Source organism: Oryzias latipes, chromosome 14 (genome assembly GCF_053564925.1).
Source record: "Oryzias latipes strain Hd-rR chromosome 14, Olatipes_Hd-rR_3.1".
Lineage (NCBI taxonomy): Eukaryota > Metazoa > Chordata > Actinopteri > Beloniformes > Adrianichthyidae > Oryzias > Oryzias latipes.
Window position 1 is genome coordinate 19,782,876 of NC_136250.1, and position 27,998 is coordinate 19,810,873.

At 39.2% G+C, this 27,998-nt stretch overlaps 1 protein-coding gene across 2 annotated transcripts; it reads left to right on the forward strand.

Annotated features, from left to right (window-relative positions):
- LOC101158046 (protocadherin alpha-C2) lies at positions 1-27,830 on the forward strand. Of its 2 annotated transcripts, XM_020709005.3 has the most exons (5): positions 8-2,819; positions 6,532-6,590; positions 13,488-13,573; positions 18,248-18,296; positions 24,069-24,321. In XM_020709005.3, the coding sequence occupies exons 1-4, from the start codon at positions 285-287 to the stop codon at positions 18,292-18,294; spliced, it is 2,727 nt and encodes a 908-aa protein (XP_020564664.1). In that variant the 5' UTR covers positions 8-284; the 3' UTR covers positions 18,295-18,296; positions 24,069-24,321. The 2 variants fall into 2 exon arrangements, with proteins under 2 accessions (XP_004076616.1, XP_020564664.1); XM_004076568.5 differs by lacking the exon at positions 18,248-18,296 and having other exon boundaries at positions 1-2,819; positions 24,069-27,830.
- The last annotated feature ends 168 nt before the right edge of the window (positions 27,831-27,998 follow it).

Genomic DNA, 27,998 nt, shown 5'->3' on the forward strand with positions numbered 1-27,998 from the left:
TTCCACTACCTTGACTATCTGACAGCTCCAGCGAGAAGGAAACACACCCGTCAGCAGCGCGCATTGGAGTCCAAAAGGGGGAAAAAAAGCGCATCACGGACAAAGGAAATATGGGAGCGCTGAGGAGGATTTGCCACAGCCGAGTAACGGAATGGATGAGCCGCCCCTCTTTCGTTTGGGAAACCAATTAGCCCACCTTAATGAGGTGCTGGGATGCGAGATACTGCAAGCTAAAAAGGCGGAAGGCTGCATTTTAATCCGTCTGCGGATCCAGTGAGCTTGCAATGGCTGTGGCGGGGATATGCAACTGGCTAGGGAGTAACGTGCCTTTTTATTTTCTGCTGTTTTTCTTATTTTGTGGCCTTTCCTTTGGACAGTTGCGATATTCGATTACAGAAGAACTAGAAAGAGGGGCATTGGTCGGTGATTTGGCGCATGATCTGAGGCTGGATATTCAAAAGCTCTCCTCCCGAAAAATCAAGGTAACCTCCAATAACGGCAAAGCCTATGTGACTGTCAGTACCAAAAATGGGAAATTACTTGTCAATGAAAGGATTGACAGAGAGGCATTATGTGATCTGTCCAGCACATGTCTTATGAATCTGGAGGTTCAGCTTCAAAACCCCACTGAGGTGCACCATGTTGAGATGGAGATTGTGGATGCAAATGACAATGAACCACAGTTCCCTAGAGATGAATATCAACTGGAAATTACAGAGTCAGCTTTACCGGGGTCTCGTTACTCCATTGAAAACGCTCAAGACCCAGATGTTGGCTCCAATTCTGTCCGTATTTATCAGCTCAGCACAAACGACCATTTCGCACTGGTGTCTAACAAACCAGCCCTCAACACAAAGCACATTGAGCTTGTGCTCAAAAAGCCCCTTGATCGTGAGCAGACGCCTTATCACCAGTTGATTTTAAGTGCTGTGGATGGTGGAACGCCGGAGAAAACAGGAACAGCTAGAATCAATGTGCGGGTGCTGGACTCAAATGACAATGTTCCAGTGTTTGACAACTCTGTGTACAAGGTGAAACTGCTGGAAAACTCACCCAAAGACACCCTGGTGATTAGACTTAATGCAACCGACTTTGATGAGGGCACAAACGGAGAAGTTTACTACTCTTTTAGCAGCTATACTCCAGAAAGAGTTCGCCAGATGTTCAGTATGGACACCAACAAAGGTGAAATAAGAGTGAGGAGCAATGTCGACTACGAAGAGACCCACTCCTATGAGATGTATATCCAGGCAATGGATAAGGGCCCAGGGGCTGTGGCAGCACACTGCAAAGTGGTGGTAGAGGTGGTAGATGTCAATGACAATGTCCCTCAGATAGTGCTGTCATCTCTGTCGAGCCCTGTAAGAGAAGATGCTCGCGCAGACACAGTTGTTGCCCTCATTAGTGTTACAGATCGAGACTCTGGGGCCAACAAGCAGGTGAGCTTAGAGATCCCAGCCGGCCTTCCATTCAAGATCAAATCTTTCAGAAATTACTACACCCTTGTTACCTCAGCGTTCCTGGACCGCGAGACCATTGATGCCTACAACGTCACTCTGAGTGCCACAGATGGAGGACACCCTCCCCTCTCTTCCCAAAAGACCATACAGGTGGATGTGGCTGATGTTAACGACAACCCACCTCGCTTTGAGCAGACCTCATATACAGTGTATGTGGGTGAGAACAATGCTCCTGGAGCTCCGCTGTGTACCGTGAAAGCTCAAGATGCAGACATAAAAGAGAATGCACGGATCACCTACACAGTGCTCAATGACAACAACCACGGGATTCCTGTCACCTCTTATGTGTCTGTGAAGGCCGATACAGGAGAGGCGTATGCCCTACGAGCCTTTGACTATGAATCACTGAGAGAGTTTCATTTCCAGGTCAAAGCCCAGGATGGGGGCATTCCTCCACTCAGCCGAGTCGCCACCATCTACATTTACATAATGGATCAGAATGACCATGCTCCACTGATAGTTAATCCTCCTGGCAACGGGACACGCTCCCTGGAGACAGTTCAGAAGAACGCTGACCCTGGTGTCTTGGTGACCAAAGTGGTGGCGTATGATGCAGACGCTGGTCCAAATGCCTGGCTGGTGTATGTTCTGGAGACAGCCACTGACCTGGACTTGTTTAAAGTACACGAACACACCGGGGAAATCAGGACCACTCGGAGGATCATGGAGGACAACTCCACTTCCTTCTCTCTGACTGTTCTTGTGAAGGATCACGGCCAGCCTCCTCTTTCTTCCACTGCAACCATTAATGTAGCAGTCATGGAGGTTCCCCCAAAGGTGGTTTCCGACCCCAAGAAGGTCGCCCGTCCTACCAGCATGCTGCTTTTTTCTGATGTGACTCTTTATTTAATTGTGGCTCTGAGTGCCACAACCTTTGTTTTCCTGGTCACTGTCGTTGTGCTGGCCATCGTCCGTTGTCACGCCTACTGCACCCAGCCTGGCTCCTGCTCCCCTTGCTGTGTGTCACAGAAACCTCCTCCAGATGGTGGGAGTGCCAGCATAAGTGCGGGAGGCAGCGGTGGAGCCCCAGGACAGCCTAATAACAACGTGGTGCTTCGGAGAGATCTCAAAGTGGAGCCTCATTACATCGAAGTGCGCGGAAATGGCTCTCTGACCAAGACATACTGCTACAAGACCTGCCTGACAGCCACCTCTGGCAGCGACACGTTCATGTTCTACAACACTGGACGACCTATCAGTGGCACCTGGGGAAGCGGAGCTGACCGCTTCTTCACCAGTGGAAGTGGATTTGTGCGAAGACTGAGCATGCCTGATGCCTCATTGCAAATCTGCCCAGAGGTGGGTTACTTAGTTTTTATGCTTACCTTTGTCCATATAACAGTTAGGTCATGCATCCTCATAAATAGACATCGTCAATTTTGGTTGAATATCCATACATTTTCACCTAAAATCAGGCAACAGCTAAAGCTAAAAGTTGCACTGCTATAGTATTTGTCAGTTTTTGTTTCTGCAGGAAGATAAAAATACAGTTCTTAAAGTTTTTTTACTTTTGGAATGGTTCAAAAACAGTGGCTTTTAGTGTCTTTGTTCTCTTCCCACTTGCAATGACATGTAACCCTGCCTAGCTCAGCACTCACACTCTATTAGAGTCATATGTAGTGATTTTCATTCACTGAACTTGTGCCGTAACTGTCCATCCTGAAATTTGTGTCTCAGTTTAAGGCTGTCATCACAGCTACCAGTCTCATACCACTTATCCCAGGAGTGGGTCAAACCTATTTGTGGATGTTTACAGATTAGTGCAAAATGGGGAAGATACATAAAGTTATACGACTTGAATAAAATGCAGCAAAGTTGCTAACAATCTAAAAAAGTATGCTTATCATGTATTACTGTTGGGGATCTTAACACATTTGTTGCCTCAGAGTGATTGATATAGATTTCTTCCAAAGAGTGAGACTGCTGCTAATTTAACCTGCTGTGCATTAGTTACTAATCATCTCTGATTTTTTTCTTTTTTTGATAAAATCCCTACTGCATTGCTGCAATTCATTCAAAGGCTTGGGTTGTCTACTAAAACTACAGCTTTCATAGTTATTCCTGTTAATCCTGAGATATTTAGACCCTAGCCCTTTACTCATCGTATTTTCAGCAACATATGGTGCACCAGATTATAAGGTGCACTGTCAATGAATGGTCAATGAAGGCGAGACAAAAGTGTCAAAGATAACACTGTCAGTCAGACTTTATTAACTGCGTTCACATTAATTGTAGAACTTGTTCGTGTCACGCTACATGTTAGCCACGTTAGCATAGTCGCAATATGTGTAACTGCCAACCTCGTTTGCAACACCTACAACAACAGACCGATATTGCTAAAACAGACATTCCAGAGATAATGCTAAGTACCAATTATGTTAGTATAAAATTAACAACACAGTCCAACACCACTAGACATTAGCTGAGTTAGCGTATTGATAATAACACAAAAACTTGTTTGCAATTTCTTAAAAAAAAACAGACTGATATTTGGACAGAGCGCTGGATACCTCTCAAAACTACTTCAATATAGGTAAGCACAATCAGAATTAATCCATATACAAGGCACTCTGGATTGCAATGTGCACAGTCATTTTTTATAAAAAAACATGTTTTTGTAGTGCGGAAAATACGGTAATCTGTCTTGAATTTAAAGGTTCCCTACTTTTGTAAGCAAGTGAAGGTAGAGATTTAAATACCTATAAAGAAATGTAGAAATCTTATCTGAAGTTTTCAAATAATACTTTATTTAACCTTTTAAACCTTGTTTTAAAAGGGCAGAAAGATTAAGAACATGTCCTTGTTTACAATGGGAGTAGAAGGTTCATCTATGATATTAAATTTGTGTCACAAGTAATTGATCTATTCATTTGTTTAAAAAAAGCTTAAATCAAGATGCATGTAGCTGTGTGGCAGTAGAAATTAGATTAACCTCCCTCTCAACCTTGCACATTAGATTTCCAACCAAACCAAATCTCAAGGGTTTGGTTTGGTGTAACAGCGGAAAGCACAAACACGCCATCTGTTTCTGGGACACTTGCTGCTTCCCTTGCAGATCCTTTTTTTTTCCTCCTGGTTTATTTGTTCTCCTTTCCCTTGTTCTACTTTTAGGTTAATGACTGCAAGCCACACAAAGCAGGCATGTTATTAGCATTAGCTGCAATGATAAAAATTGTTCACAATTGGCAATCAGTTCAAGCTGCAGACGGACATCATGAGGAAAGTAATTATGAGCGACTCGGGCATGTTTAATGCTCATGAAAGAGTAGCTCATTAAAAGGATGGCTTTTCCCCTTGATGAGGTTCAGAGGTTCTTTGAACATCTTCATGAACCAAATTTGCTTCTGTCAAAGGCAAATGATTGGGAATCCAGGAAGGACCAAGCACCTAATAACTCATCAAAACTAATGAAAGAACTTTGCATCTTAATCCAGTTTTACCAGTTTTGAAGAAAACTCAACATACTTCTGAAAGTCTAGATGTAGCTTTGCATGCAAGCCTTTTAGGATATCGGTAATTACTAGGGATGCAACAATTCACCTTCCCCACAATTTGGTTTGAACCTTGATTTCTAGCCCATGATTTTATTTCGGTTCGATGTATGAGTTGTATATTAAAATACTTTTTTATTTTTTCAATTCTGAACACTTTAGAGTTTATGTTATGGTTAGGGTAAGTTGTATAATTTCCACCTCCGGTCGATGATGTCAGGCGCCATCTTGTGTGCAGCCTGGTCTCTCTCAGACAACAACAACAAAACAAAAAAACGACAAAAAATTCAGAACATTCTTTTTTTTATTATTATTTACTAATAATCAAGTAACAATGATGAAAATGCACTTTCATTTTGGCTTATACTTAGCCTAGTGTAATGTCAAAAAACAACAAATATTAAATCCGTCTGAAATTTAGTACAATTGTTTGACATCTTCAATGTAACTTTCCAGGGACGACATATGAAAAATAGCATTTTGGCTATCTCTGGCAGAGATTCTTTTTTAATGTGCATGTCAAACAAATAAATATACTTACAAACACACTGGTATGCAGAAAGGATGCAATGGTTAACATTCCCCAATGATTCGGTTCAAATTTCGATTTTTGGGTCACGGTTGTGTTTCGGTTCGATATAGGATTTTTCTAATACAAAACATCAACAAAAAATAAAAAATCAGGAAAATATTCTTTTAATTTGCTAAAACGAAAGTACCAATGATGAAAAACCTTTAATTTGGTTATACTACGCTTAATGTATTGTAATAAAACAACAAATGAACTAATAAAAGAAAAATAAATAAAATGTAAACATACTGGTACGCAGTTGGGATACAACGATTCACTATCCCCATGATTGGGTTCAATGTTGTAACACATCGTTTGGTTCTAAACCAGTAATTGTGGCATCCTTAATAATTTTACTGATGTAGAGGATAGCAGAATAAACTGTTTCAGAATAACCTAATAATTTAGGTTCTGATCATAGGGGCTTGTTGAATTTGAAAGACATGTGATGTAAGTTCTACAGGAAAACTGAGGCACTCATCTGAGGTTCATCATTACCAGACTCATTTGCTCCAGTTTCACAGAAATTTCCTTGTACACACACACACACACACACACACGGATCACAGTGTTTACAGCCAAAGCAACACTTAATCACTGCACAAATGTCACATTTTTACAGATTGAGTGAGGGATCATCCATCAGCTGCCACTAAAGCTTTCAGTGACCCCCAATTGAAAACGTTTTCATGCATATCAACTTGAATGCTTCCTTGTGTGTGTATTTCTGCAGTATGAAGCAATGCTGCAGTGTTTCCACCACATCCTGAACTGAGATGTGTATCATGATTAATTGATGAGACCATGGCTCAGCCGGGCCTTGCAAAGTATGAGATCAAACCACACTCACCCCCCTCTCTCTCTTTCTCTGTCACTTCATTTTTTCATTTCTCCCCCTCCCTCCCAATGCTCCATCTCTCTCTTCTTCATTTCCTCTTTTCCTGCTCAGCCAAAAGCCCCAAATGCTGACTGGCGATATTCTGCATCCTTGAGGGCCGGAGTGCAGAGGTAAGCATTTTCCATCTTAAGCTCTTGCAGCTTTTGATCTTCTACAAGTAAAATACATAAATAAATAAATTCAAATATAGATCAATCTCCAGTACTGTTTATATTTTGCTAAACTAAATAAAGGCTTTCTTATTTCGAATTTGTAGTTTACGCTTTTACTGTCAGTAAACTCCAGGTTGGCTTCCAGGTTTTGACACTTAGATCAGGGCCTACATGGAAAGTGCATGACGGTTCATAGAAATTGTGCCAGAATCAGCAGGGCATCTAAAGAGCTTCAGGCAGACCTGGAGCTATCTGGAACACTCACTTTGGCTTGCTCACTGCTCACCGAAACAAGCAAAGCCTCCTGGGTAAGGAAAAATATGACAACTAATGATTTTACAAAGTCATTGAGAAACTATAGCCCTTTTGAGATACTGATTTCAGCAGAGCTGGAGAGAATTGCAATGTTGAGAGTCATTTTTAATGGGTGACTTAACACAGTTTACCTTCCACGGATAAAAACATAATAAAGGCTTCTAGGCACTAAAAGAAGGTGAGGAACTACTGTGACAAGTTAAACCGATTACTTAAAAGAAAATGTTAACACTTTTTGCGCTCTTATAGGTTCCTCATTCAGGGGTTAAGTGTCTCTAAAAGCCCATCTTTACTAGATATAACACAGCTTCTAACATTATAGCACTAAAAGTCCACAGAGATGAAATACCTACAGTAATATACTCATTTTATGATTACCAATGATGGAAACAAAACACTTTTTTCCCACTGCAACCGAAATGACTGGCATAAACCACAACCTTCAGGATTTTGTACTTAGATCCAATTGCATACTGCATCTCCATATGTTTCTGGGAGAAATAAATGGAATGCATGATTCCTTTTTCATGCAATTATTTAAAAAACTTACTTAAATTTTTGCATTTGGTTGGAAGAAATTTACAAGTACTTCCTTATTTTTCAATTATCATTTTTTTATTTGACTTTCTGTTGCCCCAGATGTTTTTTCTCTTTTACTTTTTTTAAGTTCAACTCCGACAACCTGTCTTTTTGACAAAAAGCATCAGGTACTCCATTAGTAGATGCAGAAAGCCCTCTTCCTCTGCGGTGTAATACTATATAGGTCGGCTACAGTCTGAGCCTTGTTTTCCCCAATGCAGTCTTTGAGCAGGAAGCATGAAGGACAAACGAGCTGACAATGACCTTTCTTAGATTATGAAACGCATACATGGATCAGTGAATGCATGTGAAACTATTCTGCATGCAGTTGTGAGCATCTCTTAGGGGACAGATTGGACTCGAGTGACTTGATTCTTTAAGTAAACACCGTTGAGGTATTTTACAACATTTAGACTGAATTTAGGACATATCTAGATACATAAAAATACTACAAAAAAGGACCTAACTGAAGTTTAAAACATTTTTTTAACTTTATCTGCATAAATACTTTAAAGCTACATTTACACCGCCTTTGGCAATGTGCATTTAAGTGGGCACTTCCAATGAAATGTAAATGTAAATGCACATTTTGGGCTTTTGTGTTCAAGACTTTCGCATTCACACGCAGCTAGACGCAAGTTTCCTCTGTACAAGCATTTACGCACAAAATGCGCGGGCATTGAACGCACATTGAAAGTTAAACCAGGTTGAAATTTGACCAATCAGGTACTTGGATTTTGTAGTGATGTATGGATGGTGTCCCTTTTTATTCATGGAAGTGCCAACCCTTGATCAAAGATGAGCAATCAATAATTGCAGTTTGTGCCCGGCTGGAATTCGATGACACCAAGTCTTTTGTATATTGGAATGGAGCTGTGAAGGAAAAAGCCTGGAGCAAAATTCAGGAGATTTGTTCTGCTTTAACATTTTGTACCAAGCCTCTTCCAACTGTAAATGGTGAAAATGCAAAAGAAATAGAAGAAGAAGCCCCTCCCTGCTTGTCCAGTGTGCACACCATGGGCTAAATGTGTGTTCAAGAACGTGCGTTTAGTGCGTTCTTGAACGTGCAAAATGTGCTGAGTTCGTAGCTTAACTGATACTAAACCTTTGTCAAATTGGTAGGGGTTTATGTCCCAAAATGCAGGAGACCATGCTTGGAAGCAGGAAGTTAAACATTTAATAAATAAACTTAAACATGACAAAACCAAAGTAGCAAGAAAGAGTGACAAAGCAGATGATTTGACAAGAATGAACTCAAAAGACATTTGAACCCACAAAGGGTCGTTAACAAAAATGAAAAAATGATGAGATTATTATGAACATGAACCTGGTTTGACTGACATAGGGACACAAAACATAATAAAACATGATCAAAAACATCACTGAAACCCTTAACTTGAGTGGAAAATCCTCACACTAGGAGCCTAAAAGCATTTTACTGGCCTATAATTAAATTTACTGTGTATTTTTTTTCTTCTATCACATGCAACACCAATCAAAACTTAAATAAATGTATTTTTAGATCACATCTTTAATTAACACTTAATACAGGAAGGTCTCCTGTACACGTTGTTAATAAGGATTTCTCTGATTCGGTCTAAGGACAGCTGGAACCTCAGGAGCTAATGAGTTTTTCCACCGTATTCCCATGCTTTGCACTAAATTATTATGATTTCATGCTTACAGTGTTAACTGCTCCTCTGTGCAATCATCTGCTCTTCATTGGATGTTAGTGTTAATTCTTTGTGACGTGTACAGGAAGAACAGTGTTTAGTTCATCATCAAGTTACTGGGACATAAATCATCACTGCAATTTATGGCTGACATTTTTAAATTGACGATGTCTGTAATGTACACAGAGAGATTTCTTAGAAGAGTTCTTGTTAACTGTTTATCCAAGCACTGACATGTTTGAGCCTGTCGCTGTAGTTATACTACTGACCAAAGTCTTTGCTCATTTGTCTTCAGCCTGTGAAGCTTTGGCAGCTTCAACTTCTCTATGGACGTTATCTGCACATTTGAGCTCATTTTATATAAAAAAAAATAATAAGTAGACGTATGCCAATTACTTGTGAGGTCAGACCTTGATGTGGGATATACTGGCCTCTAATTGATCCCAAATATGTTTTGTTGTTTTCAGCTCAGGACTCCTTTTTTCTCCCCAAACTTTCTTTTCCCTTCCTTTATAAGGCGACAGTGGCTCAGGTGGTTGAGCGGGTCGTCCAATGACCAAAGGGTTGGCGGTTCGATCCCCGCTCCCACCAGCCAAAAAATGTTGTTGTGTCCTTGGGCAAGACACTTCACCCTCCTTGCCTCCAGCGTGGCTCCACTGGTGTGTGAATGTGCATGAATGCTCCCGGTGATGGTCAGAGGGGCCATAGGTGCGAAATGGCAGCCACACCTCTGTCAGTCTGCCCCAGGGCAGCTGTGGCTACAACCATAGCTTACCATCACCAAGTATGAATGAGGAGTGAATGAATAATGGACACACTGTAAGCGCTTTGAGTGTCTTGAAAAGCGCAGATAAATCCAATCCATTATTATTATTTATAGACCTTGCTTTGTCCACTGCTATACAGTCTTGTTGTGACAGGAAGAGACCATTCCTGAACTGTTCCCACAAAGTTGGGAGAGTGAAATTCTCCAACATTTCAATGCATGATGAGATATTCAAAGTTTTCTTTGGGCCTAAAGAGTGATATGATTTCCCTTTACCAAACTTCATACTTGGCACAATGCTGTCAGACAAGTACTCTGCCTCTGGGTTAGGGCCAAACCCAGACTCCTCCATCAGATTGTCATGAGCAAAAGCATGATTTGTGGCTTTCCAGTTCATGTCTCCACTCCTATAGAGTCCAGTGGCATTGTCTTTTCCTCCACCGAATCCAAAGAACTTGATGTTGAATGGCTTAGATGTGACTGCTCAGTCAGGGAAGCCCATAACATGAAGCTCTTTTCACTGTTCTTGAGCTAATCAGAGGGTCACGTGAAGCTTGGAATCCCTGTAGTGACTGACTCTGCAGGAAATTGTAGATTTCTCCTCAGCGACCAATCAGTAGCTCTGTCACTTTAGATGACGTACCCCTTTGTGGCTGAATTGCTATCATTCCTAGTCACTTCCACTTGTCACATTACCAACTGACAGTTTACTGTGAAATATTTAGTTGTGTGGAAAGTTCACTTGTTAAAAAGGTGCCTCTTATCCAAGGAGCACACTGGAATTCTCTGAGCTTCTGAGAGCAGCCAGTTCCTTCATGAATGATTGTAGAAGCAGTCTACAGGGCTGTGGAGGTGACTGAATTCAAGTTACATGTACACTTTCTGCAACTTATTGTACTTTGGGTTAAGTCCAGATGTCACACCTCAACTTCTAGACAATTGTATGTATTACTAAAACTAACAAATACAAAGTGATTGAGGAGCACATAATCATAATTTTCAATTAAACAATACACAACTTTCTAAGGGTGTTTTCAGACTAGACAGATTTGGTTTGATTAAAGTGAACCAGAGTTCGTTTTCCCCGATAATCCAGAACAAATTTTCAGCCTGACTACATCCAAGCAGACCCTGGTCTGAGACAAGGAAATTAAAAGGAAAGATCTATCTTTCGAGGTGGTCTCAATTCATTTCCAATTGGATTGAGCTTCAATTTGCTCTGAGTTTCCTCAGTCTGAATAGGGTCTGTGCTCGGAATGGAATGACTGGACAAAAACGACCACCGTAGCTGGTCATTATGGGATATAAACAGAGAAGGAGCGTAGCAACCGTGACGATAAGACACAGCAACTCATTAAAATTTGGTCGGATAAATGCAGGCTCACAACTTTTAACATGATACACATTACTTTTTACAGTCTTTTTCTCAACAATCTATATGTCATAGGCACTTATCAGTGTAGCTTCTCAGTAACCTCCTTGCAGCATGCCTCCCCCCGTACCAAAGTGAAAAAAACTTGTACCTGACGTTGATAGACGTTGAAAATTTGTCAGTGAAATAAAAAATTTGAATAAGTTAACCATCCTGCAAGATTACAAAGCTTAGGACTTCCAGTATTCATTCTCTCATTGCTTTGCCCTGCTCTCATCATTTCTGTCTAATGAGTGTAGAGATCTTTAATCACATGGTTTTGTTTACAAGCTTTGGTTCGAAACAAAAAAGTCCCCTTGACAGAAGTCTGAATACACACCAAACGCAAGGTTTAGGATTTGATCTGGACCAAATTAAGCGGACTCGGTCCGGGCTAAAGAACTTTTTCAGTCTGACTACATCCTAAGTCAATAAAAAGTATTGTGGTCTAGATCAAAGATCTCATGGCCCAAGCACATTCAGCTGTTGCTGCCTACTTATTCTGGATCTATAGTGCAAGCAGCTGTAGAGCAAAACAAAAAGTAAAAAATACTTCACCTCAGCTTCACATTGTACCTGTTCCTGTATCTGATATGTCCATGTTGTTAATAGATTTGACCAGTGCAACTTATTTTTAGAATTTTCTGATTCATTCAATTTAACTTCCTAGACCTGATGTGCACATGCATGGATTACACATTTTGGGTTATATTACCACAGTGGGTAATTCTGCTTAACTGTAGCCCTTTGGCTACGCGGGTTAGCTCAAACATCAGCTTGGGTCTTAAGTTTATCTTTTAGCCCTCCCTGCACTGCCCGCTGCTAATGACCTGTATCATATGTGTCCAGTCAATCAAAGAGTAGAATCAACTGAATCATCTAGTCGTTAGCTAGCAATAAATGAGAGAGCTTAAAAAGGCCACTCATTAAGGCCAAACATAAATCTTAACATTTGCCCCCCACAACAATTTAGTATTCTGAGATTATGATTAACTCAGCCTAAGAAAAACAATTCCAAATCATTAAGCATCCAGTTTACGTTAGGTTCTTTTGCTACCTGTCCAGAGTATATTATTTAAAAAGTCATGCTATTTTGTTCGTCTTAAAGAAATAAAAACCTGACTTAGTTTTAGTTAAATATTATACAGCTCTGCTTTAAATCATGCAAACTTCTTCCAATTATTGTTGCAGCATATTCCAACCCTGTATATTTTTAGACTTACGATGACAGAGTGAGATACTCTCAGGGACAGTTACATTTTCTCTACCTCCATTAATCTAGATGACTTAAATCTGCAGAGTGCATCTCCTCCATGACTCTAATGTATTGAACCACCACACAATATTTTTACTTGCTGCATCTGTTCACCAGCTGTACAACTGTACAGCTGGTGGCCTCAAGTGAACTGAAAGACATACCTGTGCTAATCTTAAGGTGAGGCAAATCCTATCTACAACTCTCTATGAGCTGAACAACCAAAAATCTCCAGCACCCATACAGGTCAACCGCCATGTGGGTTCCTGTGGCATAAGCTGGGTATCAGCCCATTCAATTCTATGTCCATGAACAAAGACAGTGCCTCCTCTAGAGCAAGGAAGGAGTCACTTCTCCGGGGTGGAGGGTTTTATGTGTTGGGGCATTCCGTTAACAAGCAATAAAAAGATAAAGGGTCAGTCTGACTGACCAATAGGTCAATAAATTGCCTGCAGTAGTGCCAACATTTACGTGGTGCATTGCGGTGAAGACAAACCAAATAGATATCAGCTTCCCTCAGGGACAGTTGGGGTCTCTCTAAGTGACAGGCTAAGAATCTCAATCATTTGGTAGAGAGCTTAGAGACGAACTGAGGCATCATAAGCACGTCTAATGTCACTGAAGCAGATCCCAGACACCCTGGAGAGGTAACAACTCTCAGCTCGACTGGTAGCACTTTTCCTACATGGAAAAAGGGGTTGTAGGCATCTATACCAAGGCTGATACTCCTGTAGCTCAACCCAAATAAGCACAGAATGGATGGATGACAGAAATGCTTCCAATTTGAAAAATGTTATAATTTGTAATATTTAAAACTATGTTAAACTGACCCTGCTGAATTTGTCTTTGTTTGCAGTTCTGTTCACATGGAGGAGGCCTCTGTGATGCAGGGAGCCCAGGGAATGCTGGTCCAGAACTGGCCCACTGTGTCTAGTGCTGCAGGTAAGAAATTGAAAAAAATGCAATACTCGTTTCTATTTTTTCAATTTACAGATGCAATTAAAAAAAGAAATACCACTAGAAAGTTATTTTTACTTAATTTAAAAAAAAGATTGATAGTAAAGATGATGCAGTTGTTCTAAACCACCATCTTTGTTTAGTCTATTCAGTTTTTTTGGCTTTACTCTGCTTTACTTCAAATTCAGCCGACACACTATTTAAATACCTAGATTATTTTGAAATTCAGTGCATGTCTGATGCAGGACTTAAGAGAGAGAGAAGCCTTCAGGCCTTTGTGCAGAATCCCAAACAAATTGCTTTATCTTTAAAAGAAACCAGCAACATGAGGATGTCTGAGGAGCTTTAAATGAGAACTGAGCTCTCTATAGTGTATGCGCCAACACTTGAAACATAGCGACACAACAAAATGGTTTGTCCTACATCTTTTACAGGAATCACTGGCTTAGATCTAATAAGTAACATTTGAACTAGTGTGCAGAAAGTGACTGAAATGACTTGAAGCCTTTTGTGATTTTAAAACGGTGTTTGGAACATTTTTGAAGCGTCTCCTTTTTTCAGCCTCGCTCCCACTCATTGATTTTCTGTCAGGCTGCAGGATCCAGAGCAAACACCTTAGGGTGAAGGGTAGCATCACGGTCAGTGACAAAGTCTGTTTCTGTCTGCCTTATATGAATGCTTCTCTATAGGAGAGAGCGCTGGGAAAAAAAAAAATTAAAGACACAACCAGTGTCATTACTCATGTCAGCTTTTCTGGAGCAGAAGAAAATCTGTCACTCAGGCCATGTTAAGATTCAAAAGCATTCTTCGGGTGGTGTGCATAGCGTACTGCTTTTAACTTAGGGGGGCATATGGAAATAATTTGCTGGAAATGGCACGGTGCTAATGCAACGAAATTGACTGCAGCTTGATCCTGTTTGTTTCAGAAAGGTCTTTTTTTTTATTTGTGATACATTTTTATGTGCGTGTCGAATTGCTATCAGGATGAAATGTGTCGTGCATTTAAATGCTGCACCCTTCAAATCTACATTTATGTAAGTGACCCATGGCGCAGATGAGGAGACATTTGTCTAATGCTGGAGGGTAAGGCAAGCTTTTATCGGTCAGTGAGGAAGCTTCCCTGGAAAAAATGAAAGGTCTGATACATTTTTTTGAAGAGTAGATGTAAAGGAGGATGGAAAAACCAAAAAATAAATAAAAACAAGGCAAGGTGTGGGGGGATGGAGGGAGAGAAAGGTTAAGAGGATTGTCAGGTTCCTGCAGTAGTGTTGTTGCTAGGGAACGCCATGTGACTCGTTGCATGGCAACACTGTGTAACTGAGGGATTGCTGCAGCAGCCGCACCCTCCATCAGCAGGGAGTAGGCAAAGGCAGTTTCCATGGTAACCGGTCATATCTATGAATGGATTTTTAGAGACACAAGTAAAGAAATGAAAACGGAAGGGAACTCTGCAAGAGCAGATATTAGGAAAATGTAGAGGGCAACTGAGAGGAATTAATGTGGGAAAGTAGGGTTTATATCGCTGTGTGTCACACAGATTACATGTGGCACGTAAGCACTACACAACTGTCAGACTGGAGCAGCAAACCTCCTGATAGATTAATTTTAGATGGAACTGTATCAAGCCAGAAAATAGCGTAGCCTATTTTAAATGTAGGACATCAGGTTACACAAAACGGGGCTTCCAACACCCTCACATCCTCACCAGGTGTCATGGCAACCTCCTCACAAGGAGCTGTACTGACCTGCTTACCAGCAGTTACACAATAATCCATTCCCAACGCTTATTTGCTGAGAGGTATAGGCTTATCTACAGAAAACACAGAGGAATGTAGGAGAAACAGCCGCAGCGGCACACAAAGCATCTTAAAATGGCAAAAATCTGACATGAATCTATCATTTACACCCTCCAAAATGCACATACAGAATAATATTCTGATTAATTATTGATTAATAACTGAATGAAATCAAAATATTAGAATCAGTGTGATATTAAATACTGCTCTTTTTCTGAATTACTCTCTGCAGTACAGAAAAGCTTTAGTTGTTCTCTGAATAAGATGCATATTGACATTCTAGCTAAGCTGCTTTGAGATACTGTATTGTCCACACTATAAGCTGCTCTCGAGTAGAAGTCGCACCATCCAAAAGATGCATAATAAAGAAGAAGAAAAATAATATATACGTTGCACTTTTGTGAGAAATTCCTTTCACAAAATCAAGAACACGTATTTCGAAGGCCAAAATCATAATGGAATAGAAAACAATAATAGACTGTGCATCTCGAATTTTCACTACCATAACACATTTAAGCTGATTTAACTTTACAAAACGAGGATGAATCTCGTCTATTAGCAAAACACATGAACAATTATTCAGACAAATATAAAGAACATGCTAGCAAGTCAACCAAACTTTTTATTTCACTTCAAACCACTATATCTGTCAAAATCTTCATCCTCTGTGACACTTTAGAACAACTCCGCCAAGCCCGGCAAAACACTGGCCGACACTTCTTCTGTGTTGCTGTCAGTAACAAATACTAATACACGCACACACATTCAGTGCCCTCTAGAGGTTGTTGCTGTTTATTTTTAACAAATCACTAATATGTTGCACCTGAGAAGAAGTCACACCCCTTGCCAAACTATGCAAAAAAACTGTGAAATATACCCAAAATATTCTATCAACCAAAGGACTAAATAAAACGATGTTACAATATGTTAATACGAGTAAAAGAAAACATCAGAAACAGTTAACATTAGAGTTGTGACGGTGTGGGATTTTTGATCACCTCGGTGATGACGCAGCAAAAATCGCGGTGTCGCGGTTTGATCCATTCTCGAATTTCTGAGTATTCCTCTAAAACCCTGCTCTCTGTTCATCAGCCCGTCTCAATCCACCAAAACAAGTGCGTCTTCACATTGTTACGTCACAAAGTGGGGAACAGCCCTCCTGATTCTGTGCTGCCAGCACCAACCCCAGGCTGACACAAACACACACTTTCTCCACGGAGCTAGCAGTGATCGGCAGAAACATTTTCCTTCTATATGAGCAATATTCACGTCCATCTTTGCAAAAGTTTGGATGTTGTTTTTTTTCGTGGGAGAAACGCAGACACGCTGCCGAGGCTGACTCTAAGTTGACCTCATGAAACGGGCGGCATCCATAATGAGTGAAAGGCGGTGCCTCAGGGATCCAATCGTCTTACTTTTGGGTAAGAAAATGAGCTTAAAAAATAACTCATATATAAAAAAAACAAAAATATTAAAAAATTATTTAAAAAAATCATTCTTTAGTTTGCCGAAGGTGATATATTATCATATGGATATAGTTTACTCTGAAAAGCTTAAAAACAGCATGATTAAGGCCCTTTAAAAAGACGTTTTAACCTGAATTGACTTGATTTACATGTAGTTTTAAATGCAACGGTCTAATTTAAGAGTTGCTGCAAATTTGCTAATCATAACCATACAACTAAGCAAAAAACTCCATGATTAGCTTCACATTGATGTTAGCAGCTCATGATGCTAATAAATCATTTAAATGTGGCACAACTGCTGATACAAAGCTGACGGATTTGTGGATTTATGGATTTACTGTTTTGCCAATCCCTTGCAGCACCATCAAAATGCTGCGGCGCAGAATAATCACCATCTGACGGGATAATCTTCTTTCGGCAATATCTGTGAGCTTATGCAGAATGTAGCAAGCTTCCTGGTTCTGAAAGTGGCACCATTGGTCCTTTGCAACCCTGGTGCTTCTGTTTATCCTAGGTAAAAGTGCAGCTGAACAGGTGCAACTTCTGTTTTGGCCCAGCAAATAAACCATATCCAACGTTACTGTTTGGACTTTGAAATGCAAAATTAAAGGACCACAAATACACTAGAATCCAGGAAACACGCTGATTCCATTAAAATAAATTAGCTTGATTGTTATGTGTGTTCAAGAGCTCTTCGCTAAACAATACATTGGATATTATTTATTTATTATTTATATTAAAGTCATTAATCCACAGGTACCACTCGCTAGGTTAGTATGGAGTAAGATAACTGTCAAAGTGAAATGTGTGCTTATAGACAAAATTGTGCACACTTTGAAAAAAAAACATAACAAAAACATTAGGTTTTTTGTTTGTCTTTTTTAAATACTACTTTTTTATTTTGAATATGTAATGTCCCCTGTTAAATTACAGTCAAAAATATGTCACAGGGTCACAGACATGTGTGCAAGTGCACCTATATGCCTCTACCATGGGCAAATATCAGATATTGAAGACTCCTTTGCAAGGAAGTACACTCTGGCACTAATGAAGAGTTTACCTTTTTTATGAACAACTTTAGTATTAATAATTTTTAGCAATACTCTATTATCGTTTGGTTCATCTAGATTATTGGTCACAACAAATATTCTCTAACCTTCATGTCGCAGCAGTGAAATAAGTATGAACAAAACAAAATACAACAACATGGTTACACCACATTTAGGGGTTTGTAGATAAAGCCAAGGCCTAATTGCCCTTAATGGTGGAAAGGCTGTGTGTGAGTGAAAAATGGGCAAACCTGTACAGGGCTCGCAGGTTGCCCGCATGACATATCAAGGTCATACACCACTCTGTAAACCCATAGAGAGAAAATGTTGATGCACATTTTTTTACAGGCATGCTGGGAGTGACAGGTCATAGTGAACACTTAAGCAACATCTGAGGGTAAGTAAGGATGAAGTGGGTGAGACACAGGCACGTTGTACAGTGTTCCTTCCCTATATCATGGTCTTGCTGTTTTGTACATTTTTTTCAGTGTAGTTTTGCATGCCTTTTTTTCTCTTTCGATAGTGCATCGTTTTCTGCATCCTAGTTGGCTGTTGACTTTGTCAGTCAATCAGATCTGTGCCGCGTCTCCTGTACAGAGACGCTGCACGTAGGGGCGTGTATTGGCAAGAGTCTGGCGATACGATACATATCAGGATACACGTTACATTTCAAGTGTCACTTGTTCTCATCTGGAGCCCATTACAAAGCACCACAATCGGCGTTTTTAGAAACATGGATTGTGAGTTTCAGGTCGGTACCCAGTCCAAGGAAAACTAAGTAGTACATGTCTCATAACAACAAAAACTGCAAGGTAGACTGAACATTTTGTATTTAACACAAGCTGATTCTCGCAATAGCTTGATTTTTTATGGTGCGGTGTAGAGCAGCTCACGGAAGCTCAGTGTGCTGTTTTGCCAACTAGCGGTCAGGGGTTTAAGTAGAAAACAAGAGTCAGACGCTGAAGTACGTTTATAAATAATTAAATAAATATTGTCTTGACAGCATTTCAAATTGATGCAAGGATCACCAAATGAAATATCGCGATTATCGCCAAATCGATTTTTCCCTACACCCCTAGCTGCTTGTGCATTTTGTCAGAGTTACATCGATCTTTGATTGCGATCAGATCTCTGTTTTCATTCCATAAAACTGGACTTATTTTTCTATGAAGGTTTGAAACTTTGAGAGTTTAAACAAGGGATAAAAGTGTGAAAATGTCTGTCTGTCTGAGAATGTGTAGTGAGGAGTTTCAGCTGCCTTAAAAACCTATAATCCTAATTTGCAGATTTCACCTACGGGTTATTTATGGAACTGCCCCACAATAAATGAGGGAACACTGTACAGGTTTTTGCTTTTTTTAAACCCCCGAAACCCTGCGCAAGGGGCCTGTTAGTGCTGTCCAAGTGATATGTTCGCACTACTTGCATGGCCCTTGCGTACAGTTTGACTGTTAGAATTGAGTAAATTGGACAAACTTGCATGAGATCAGGAAAGGGCGACTAGAGTTTCAGGACATCGTACAACAGCATCACTTGTACTTATTAGGGAGCAACCTACATTATCCTTACAAATACTTCCTACACTTACCACCTGCTCTCCCCTTAAGATGCAACCACTCCAGTCTACAACCCTCTACGGGCCCAGACAACCCAAAAATCTGCAGCATTGCTATAGGGGGTTGCCTTTAACTAAGACACTAGGGGGAGCCCACTTTCTCATGGTAAAGCCCTAAGTGTGCATGCACATTGTGCTGAATTGATGTTTTTTGACCAAATTTATATGCCTGTAACTCATGACATATTTTTGATAGTAATTTAACAGGGAAAAGGTTGTATTCAAAACAAGAACAAATCGCATTCGTTACAGACATATTAAAAGTTGTTTTTTTCCTTTTTTTGTAAAGTGAGCATAACTTTGTCTATAAGCATACATTCAATGTTGATGGTTATCTTACCCCATAGGTTAGCAGTTGTTTATGGCATTTACACACATGCCTAACTTTTAAACTGAAATCAAATTTAGGTCAAAACATTTGTCTGTGTTATCATGTTTTTTGTTAGTTTGTTTGTTTGTTCTATTCATTTTCTGTTGCCCATTAGTTTTGAATATAAAGCTACCTAAATTTGAATAATATTAATAGTCCCAAACAAAGTGTTTATATTTTTGTGTCTCAAGACTGAGACATGACCAACACTGTAACATGTTGCATATTTGAATATCAGCCATTAGTGAAAATGTAAAACTATCAGTGACGATGAGAGGAAGTGTTCCATTTGTCCTCTCGGCAGAGTATGTCAAAATTGTCAAAAAAGTTGAAAAGCAGAACTTCAGATTAATTTTTTTACATAGGCACTCTTTTGTTTGAAAGTTTGATGTTTTCAGCAAAAATCCTATTTTGCCTAAATTGAGTCAGATAACAATAAAAATGAGCATCAGTTGTTAAAAAAAGTCAATTATTGTGTCCCAAGGTGTAATATTTATGTGCAACAATGATAAGTAATACCAACTCTTTCAAATCCATCAGAGGCTTTTTTTTATTTATACTTGTCCTAATCCACACTAAACGCTACCTCTTTGCATAGAGAATTTGCTTAAAGCATTAAAAACAGAATAATGCTCAGATTAAATACAGAAAGCCCACAGCCTCAAATGTTTTAATCCTTACAAACAGAGTGTCATGATACTATTACAGCACTGATCCAACTAAAGGTTTGATAAGATAAGATATGACTCTGACTAATTATTTAAAAAAATACTTAATCTATTTATATCTTTCTTTTTTGGAAAATGTAATACTGCATATCATTTTAAATAATTAAATCATCTATTCTACTGAAGGCCCATGTTTTATAACATACTTAACATTTATGTTATAATAAAAGATGCAGTATGTTTCACTTTCCAATCCCACAATTAAAATGCAATTCAGCGAGCAATTTGAAGCACCATTTTCAGTTTAGTATGATTAAAGGTCAAACATTAATCAAATTATTATTTTAGTTAACTTAAAACAAAGTTGGCTGCACCTTTTCTTAAAGCGGCATTTCGTTCCGTATTTTAATAGCAATTCATTTTGCACAACAGGTTAGTGTTTATTTAATGATGCTAAAAATGTAGATTTTGCACTTTTTAATTCAGTATTAAAACTGACTAATGAAGACTTTCTTTAATTATATTTTATTAAAAGCTAAGTTACCGATACGAAGCCCATCGAGACGACTGTTGCTGTGAATTTGGGCTATACAAATAAAATTGAATTGAATTAAATGAATTGCATATTTAATTGCCTTTTATTTCCATTTTATTATTGCGATTAAAATGTGCAATTATTGTTTTATTTTTTTCATTTTAAACTGTAGCTTGTTTAACTATTTTATATTTCAAGTTAAAAAAAATCATAATGAGATTCATTGCTTGTTGTGTTCATTTTATCCAATTGCTCGTTATTTTCTTTACACGATGATCTCATTGTGGAGATTCAACGTGAAAACATGCTTGCAGACATAGTAAATCTTCAAAATAGCGTTTGTCCCGGGGGGGTGGTGGTTGAAACCATTTCAGCACTCCAGCAGAGTCATTAATAACCTACAAAAGAAAATCAAACAGAATCTTTCTCCAACGGCCAGTGTTTGATCTAAATAAAGTCCTGACCGAAAGTAGGTCAGTGCAGAGAGAGAACTGGTGTGGGCCTGACAGCACCGTGTCTGAAAAACCCGCCCACTCCTATTCTTCATACTGTTCCGCTCTCTTTCTCTCTTTTCTCCCTCTCTTTGCCTCACATATCCCCGTATTTCCCTTTCCCTCTGAAATATTTGACCTTTTGAACCTAATGCTTACACCATCTTTACACTCTTCATAATGCTTCTTTCACATGTTTGCATATGTTTTTCCACTTTCTTGTATTTTTCAATCCTTCTTATCATTGCCTTTTTTCACAGGAGGTTGAATCCATCTGTTTGCCTCCCACATTGATAGGATTATGCTCTTTGAATCGAACAAACTGAAAGCAAATCTCAATTTGAAATGAACGTGGCCTTTTCTGGTTTATCTTTTATTTATCTGAGCTAAAATGCATTCTGCTAAACCTTTACCATTTCATCAATAATAAGAAAAGAAGAGTTCTGCAAAACAGAATAGTCACTGCGTTAACTTCATGAAGTCATTAATCAAACTGACCTGCAATGTCCTTGCTTTTTGACAGAAACAAGGGGAATAGATAGTCTTCTATTGTTTGTTTTATATTTTACATTATTTAAAGGATTTAACTCTTCTGCTACAATAATTGCTTGTACCAATATTCTTGCAATTGCTTTTAATTTCCTTAAAAATATGTGTAGATCTCTGATCTCGCTTTCTGTAGTTTGCATTTTACAGCTATTAACCACTTAGGTCCTGGCATCCACATGCGTGTACATCACATTTTGGGTTATATTACCACAGTAGTTCATTCTGCTTAACTGGAGCCCTGTGACTACAAGTTTAGAGGGCTAGCTCAAATATAAGCTTGGGTCTTAAGAGGTCAATGACAAGCAAGCAGAGCCTATGCTGATGTCACAAATACAACTGCCACGGTGGGATTGGAAGTCACTGGCAGGATCTTCAAGATTTCATGCCACTGCATGATTTTTTGAAAATTGTAGGTATGGTCATGATTATTGGCGTGATGTAGCTCCATCATGCTAACATAAGTTCTTACACCCTAATACTAACGTAAAAGTTTTTGGCTGTTATGCATTCTTTGCAATCCAATACAAAGACAAGTTTAATCCTTTTGATTCACAAGTGACTGTTATAATTTTAGACCTGGCCTTATTGAGTGTTTTCTACCAACATTTAGGCTTGCGTTTCTCACCATTTCAAACCTTTCAAAAAGTATAGGGTCAATGAAAACATTCACGCAACTTCTAAAACAGCTAAATGGCTTTTTTTGTGATCACATGATTGCTGGTGCCTATCCCAGCCATCATTGGGCGACAGCGGGGTACACCCTGTAGGGTTCGCCAGGGCCAACAACAAAAATATTAAGACATTTTTTTGTGAGGAAATAAACTGACCTTTAAATTGGTTGCAAAACAGAACTACAAAAGAGAGAACACACACAACGTTTTTCCGTGATCGCCGGTTGGAACACAATCAATCTCTGATTGGAAGATCATGGGTTTGGTTCCTGCATTGTGTCAGTGCCATTGGACAAGACACTGAACCCTACATTGCTCCTGGTGGTTACATGTTGGTGCCAGTATTTGGCAGTAGAGCCACCATCACTGTGTGAATGTGTGTGCATGGCTGAATGGTACTGTGACTTGTTGTGCATGTTAGGCCTTCAAGATACGTAGATGTAAAAGTGCTATATACGCAAACACCACTTACCATTACCATGATTACAATGACACCACTATAAAAGTGATAAAATAATTAATGACCAGGTGAACAAAAGACCATGACCACATTTAAAGACTATTTGAAGTAAAACAAAATTTTTGAATTACGTTTGTGCCACTGATTTTTTTTATCCAACTTAGGTGTTTATGTCTGACTGAGTCTAGCTTTCTTTGTCAAAAAGTGCATAGAGGTTGCTTGATGAATTATTTCTTTGTTTTTTTGTTTTGCTTTGAGGTCTTTTTTTACCCAAAAAATCTCTAACTAGAAGCCAATAAGTATGGCTTCTAGTTAGAGGTACATACTTATATAAAAGTAAAGTTAAAAACTCCTTTAACAGTCTTAAAACAACATTAAAAGGTAATTTAGAGGACAATTTTGCTAATTTAGTTAATATAGTTTTTAATACATTTATTAAGAATCAGTTAATGGGGAGCCGGTTTAGCTCGTGCTGGTTTGCGGCGCCTTCCGTCTGTGAAACCAGGGTTCAACTCCGGGCTGCTCCCTGTTCCCTTCTCTACTTCTGTGCCGGTCCCAATCCCGGTTGCCTTGAGAGGGTTGCATCAGGAAGGGCATCCAGCGTAAAAAAACATTGCCAAGTTTACCATGCGACTCGTTCACTGTGGCAACCCCTGATGGGAATAGCCGAAAGGGAAACAACATTAAGAATCAGTTAATCTTTACTGAACTTTATGTGGAATTATGATTGACACCATAAATGAGACTGAATTAAAGTTTCACAATCCATTTTTGGTATTACGTCTTATATTTTTTTGTGTTCATTTGCAGATGGAGAGGGTGGTGGAGAGCTATCCCCCCCAGTGGGTGCTGGAGTCAACAGCAACAGTTGGCACTTCAGATACGGTGCTGGACAAAGTTATGGCCCTCCTCAGCCTCTCAAACCTGGAGAGATTCCCCCTGAAGCCTTCATCATCCCCGGATCTCCAGCCATCATTTCTATTCGCCATGACCCGGGCCCTGTGGACGACAAAGGTGACTTCATTAGCTTCGGCAAGAAGGAGGACGCCAAGAAGAAGAAAAAGAAGAAGAAGGACAAGAAGGACAAAAAGGAGAAAGGAAAGGATGATGGGGATGACTAGAGAAGGGAGCATGAGAGCAGAGCTACAGACAGACTGCAATTCCAATTTCAGAGCCAGAAAATAAAGCCAAACATATACTTTCAAACTACAGGAGTCCCTTGCAACGTATGTAGTCACTGTAACAAGTGACAAAGTTTTTATTTAACCAGGCCTGCCTCTTACAACAATCAAAATACACCTTTTTAATTAAAACAAAAACAAAATTTTTGAGTTTAGATTAGCCTTTCTGTAATTTAGCAACCCCCGCAAACCCCATGTCCCTGTACAGTGACAAAAAAAGTGTCCAAATGGGCGTGCACTTTGTACTCGACCATTGTCCGCTGAAGCTGCAAGTGCCGACATCTCTGGCATCCTTTCTATTTCACCAAGTTTAGCAAGTAAAAACTGAAACAAAACAACAACAAAAAAAGAAAAGAAAGAAATATAACAACCGAAAAGGTGCTTTTGACCTTAGTATTCTGGGGGACACGTCAGCAATGTGCTGTTTTGTATTAATAAAGAAAAAAGTATGAATTAGTTCAACATGCATACCAAAAGACAAGCAGCTTTGTCAGTGACAGTGAAAATCTGGACCACACTCAAATGAACAGCTCTGGTAAGGTGTAACATAGCACACATAAGAGGCAGAGGACCCACACTTCACCAACTGTGTGCAAGGTCGTTCCAAGGTTTGTACAGTTAGAAGCTTTGTGACTTCAAGATCATTTGTAATTAGCAAAGAAAGTTTGTACAGCGGATTCTACGCGAGGGGGAAGTGTTAGGTTTGGTCTGCGAGAATTTGAGATAAGTGACTAATCAGCAATAACAAGCTGCTGCTGATGGGTGAGGTTGCAGGACATAAGAGTTTCTAAGTGATTACTCAAGCTTAAAATACTGATAGCTAAATCAAATTCAGATTTGTTTTAGAAGAATGACTACAGGTTTTTTGTTGTTTTTGTCCATTTTTTACCAGCAATTAATGGGTGGCAATTTTATATCAAACCGCATGGAAAAATATTCAATTTATTGAGTGTTGCTTGATCTATAACCTATTGTATCATTTTTGATTTCTGAGACCCCTATCTCATTAGCTTGATCAAAATTTTCCCTAAAAAAAAAAAAAACATATATATAACTTGGTTCATGTTTTCTGCCATGTATTTCGTCATCAATCCACTAGGGGCAGTAGAAGGATTTTTCCTGCTCATTTCAAATTGGCTGCTTTCATGAAATCTTAAAAACACTTTAGGTGAGAGAAGTCTTGCAAATTTTTTAAAACATCATGGTGCAAATAATTCAGCAGTTGTTTCTTTATAATACAGCTACACCATGTTTTAGTCACATTGATATTTTTTTCACAGATCTCCTTCAGATTTCTTAATTAATTTTGACTTTTTTTTGTTTTAAAAACCTAAAAGAAGGATTATATTTTACATAACAAAGTGCCAACTAGAGAGTATTATTTTGCATGTGGAAAATGGACAAAAACGAGAGAAAAAAAAACAATTAAAATGTTGCATAAACGGCATGAATTTGTATAATAACACCCTTTGTGCAAGAGAAGAAAAACTCCTGCTTTGCCAAAAAGTGAGTACAGTTCTGTGGCTTTGTATCATTTGCACCTGCTTTATTGCTTGCTTAATTATATAGTTGTAACATAAGGTTATATTCTAACAGATTTATGTGATGGTATCGCTTGTATTTTAGCGTGAATTGGAGTTAGTGGTTTTTTGCGGATAGAACTGGGGAACGAATCAAAATGCAGCTGATGCGACTGGCCTCGGACCCTGCCTCATGAAACATGCCACAAGGACGAAGGGTTTTCTGGTTTTTAACCGTGCTGTGTGTCTGACACACACATAACGGTCAACAAACGCCAATTCCCTCTGCCTCTTGCTAACAAACTCAAACTGAAAGTGGAAACACAGCCCTGTATGTGAAAGCTCCTTGAAGGAAGGCCATCCTCGACCCAGGAGTGTATTAAATGGTTGTGGAGCGATGCTCCTTGCTTCATTTCTGTTCCAGCTTGATCCCCCCCCCACTTCTGTCTTTGAATGTTAAGTGGTTGTTCTTCAAGCCCTGCACCGCTGCCTCCACTGCTTCAGCGCTTGTAGGATTTGCTTGCCCACCTCCTCTTTCCTCAAGTCAGCGACGTCTTTCAAGTCAGTCCACTCCAGTGAACTGTGCTGTTCCAGCATCTATGTACAGGATATTCATGTATTCCACACTCAAAGGCAGACGCCACACGCACAACATACACAAATACATCTTTTGTTAGGTTTAACTGAGCTTAGATGTTTCTGTTAGTGTTGTTTCTTTTTGCTGGAGTTGTACTCTTGACAGCATGAGGATGCCTGACAGCAACTAAGATTAAGATTTACGACACATGACTTGTTCGAATGCAGTGGTTACATTTAAGAGGGAGTATTACACTTAAATCAGGGTGAACTTGCTCAATGTGCATTCGTAAGAGGTGACAAAAAGGCAAACCTGACAAAGACTTACATTTTCAGCTTTATTGCTGCATGTATGTTTCAAAAGGTGGAGAATGGCTGTTTTGACAAAGTTGTAACCTATATGTGAAATATGGCTGATCTTGTGATCTAAAGGAGTAGTTCAAGTGGAACAAATTCAGCTCAGAGAATCGTCTCATAAAATGTATTATTTTTGTTTTAAGCATTGTATTACCAATCACCAGTGGGGTGGGCAGGTGATGCCCCCCAGCTCAACCCCATCTGTGTGCATACCCCCTCCCCCCATCCCTTCTCTGCCGGTGTATTTCTGTGCTGTCAGATTACCAAGTGACTGTTTGCATGTTAAAAGCAAAAGGAAAACAAATTCAATCTATATTAAAAAATATATACTGTAAACAAAAATACTGAACACACACCGAGATCCTCCCTCATCCATAAATACACACATGCAGATACTGCGAACAACAAATAGTGGAAAAACCTTAAAGCAACACGTTTTGTAAACTGTTCAAAATGACTTTAATATTCTAGATATACATAATGCTATTATTGTGTTATGCTATGAAATGCCTTTTTTTCTGTTTTTACCTGTTTGATTTTCACAGATGAGGAAAATCAATCCTTAAAACTTGTATTGAGCTTTGGAAGCGATCGATCAAACACTATTGTGGAATCATTTACTCACCCTTTATGTCCGTTTGTTGGCCAGTAGAGAAAAAGGAAGAAAAACTACAAATAAAAAACAAAAAAAAGCTTCATAAAATGGTACAAAAAATAAAAAAAGAAATCAATGTATTCTCTTGTGTATGGTGAATGTCGCTGGGTGCGGCGGCAGCTTCAGGCTCATGCCAGTTGACTGTTGTTGTGCAGATCTGTTCATAACTTTTTTGTACACCTGCTTATCATTGTTGAGGTGATAGTAGTGATTCCTATGATTTCATCTATCTGGTAATGTGTTTTGTTAAGAAATCACAAATAAAGTTTTCTTTTCTTAAATAGCTTTTTGAATTCTCAATGGAATTGTTCCTCTTGTGACATTTCAACTAGATGCATCACTGAAGGGAAATTTTCAGATGTAATACTTAGAACTCTTCATGGTTATCAGGGAATCAACTACCTATTTCCCTCAATGAAATGCAAATACATTTTTTAAAGTCATTTTCTTT

Excerpts from the sequence above, each read along its gene's own strand:
- LOC101158046 (XM_004076568.5), top strand. The coding sequence starts at position 285 with ATGGCTGTGGCGGGGATATGCAACTGGCTAGGGAGTAACGTGCCTTTT. Across the intron at positions 2,820-6,531 it reads CATTGCAAATCTGCCCAGAG|CCAAAAGCCCCAAATGCTGA; the intron begins GTGGGTTACTTA and ends TTTCCTGCTCAG. Across the intron at positions 6,591-13,487 it reads TTGAGGGCCGGAGTGCAGAG|TTCTGTTCACATGGAGGAGG; the intron begins GTAAGCATTTTC and ends CTTTGTTTGCAG.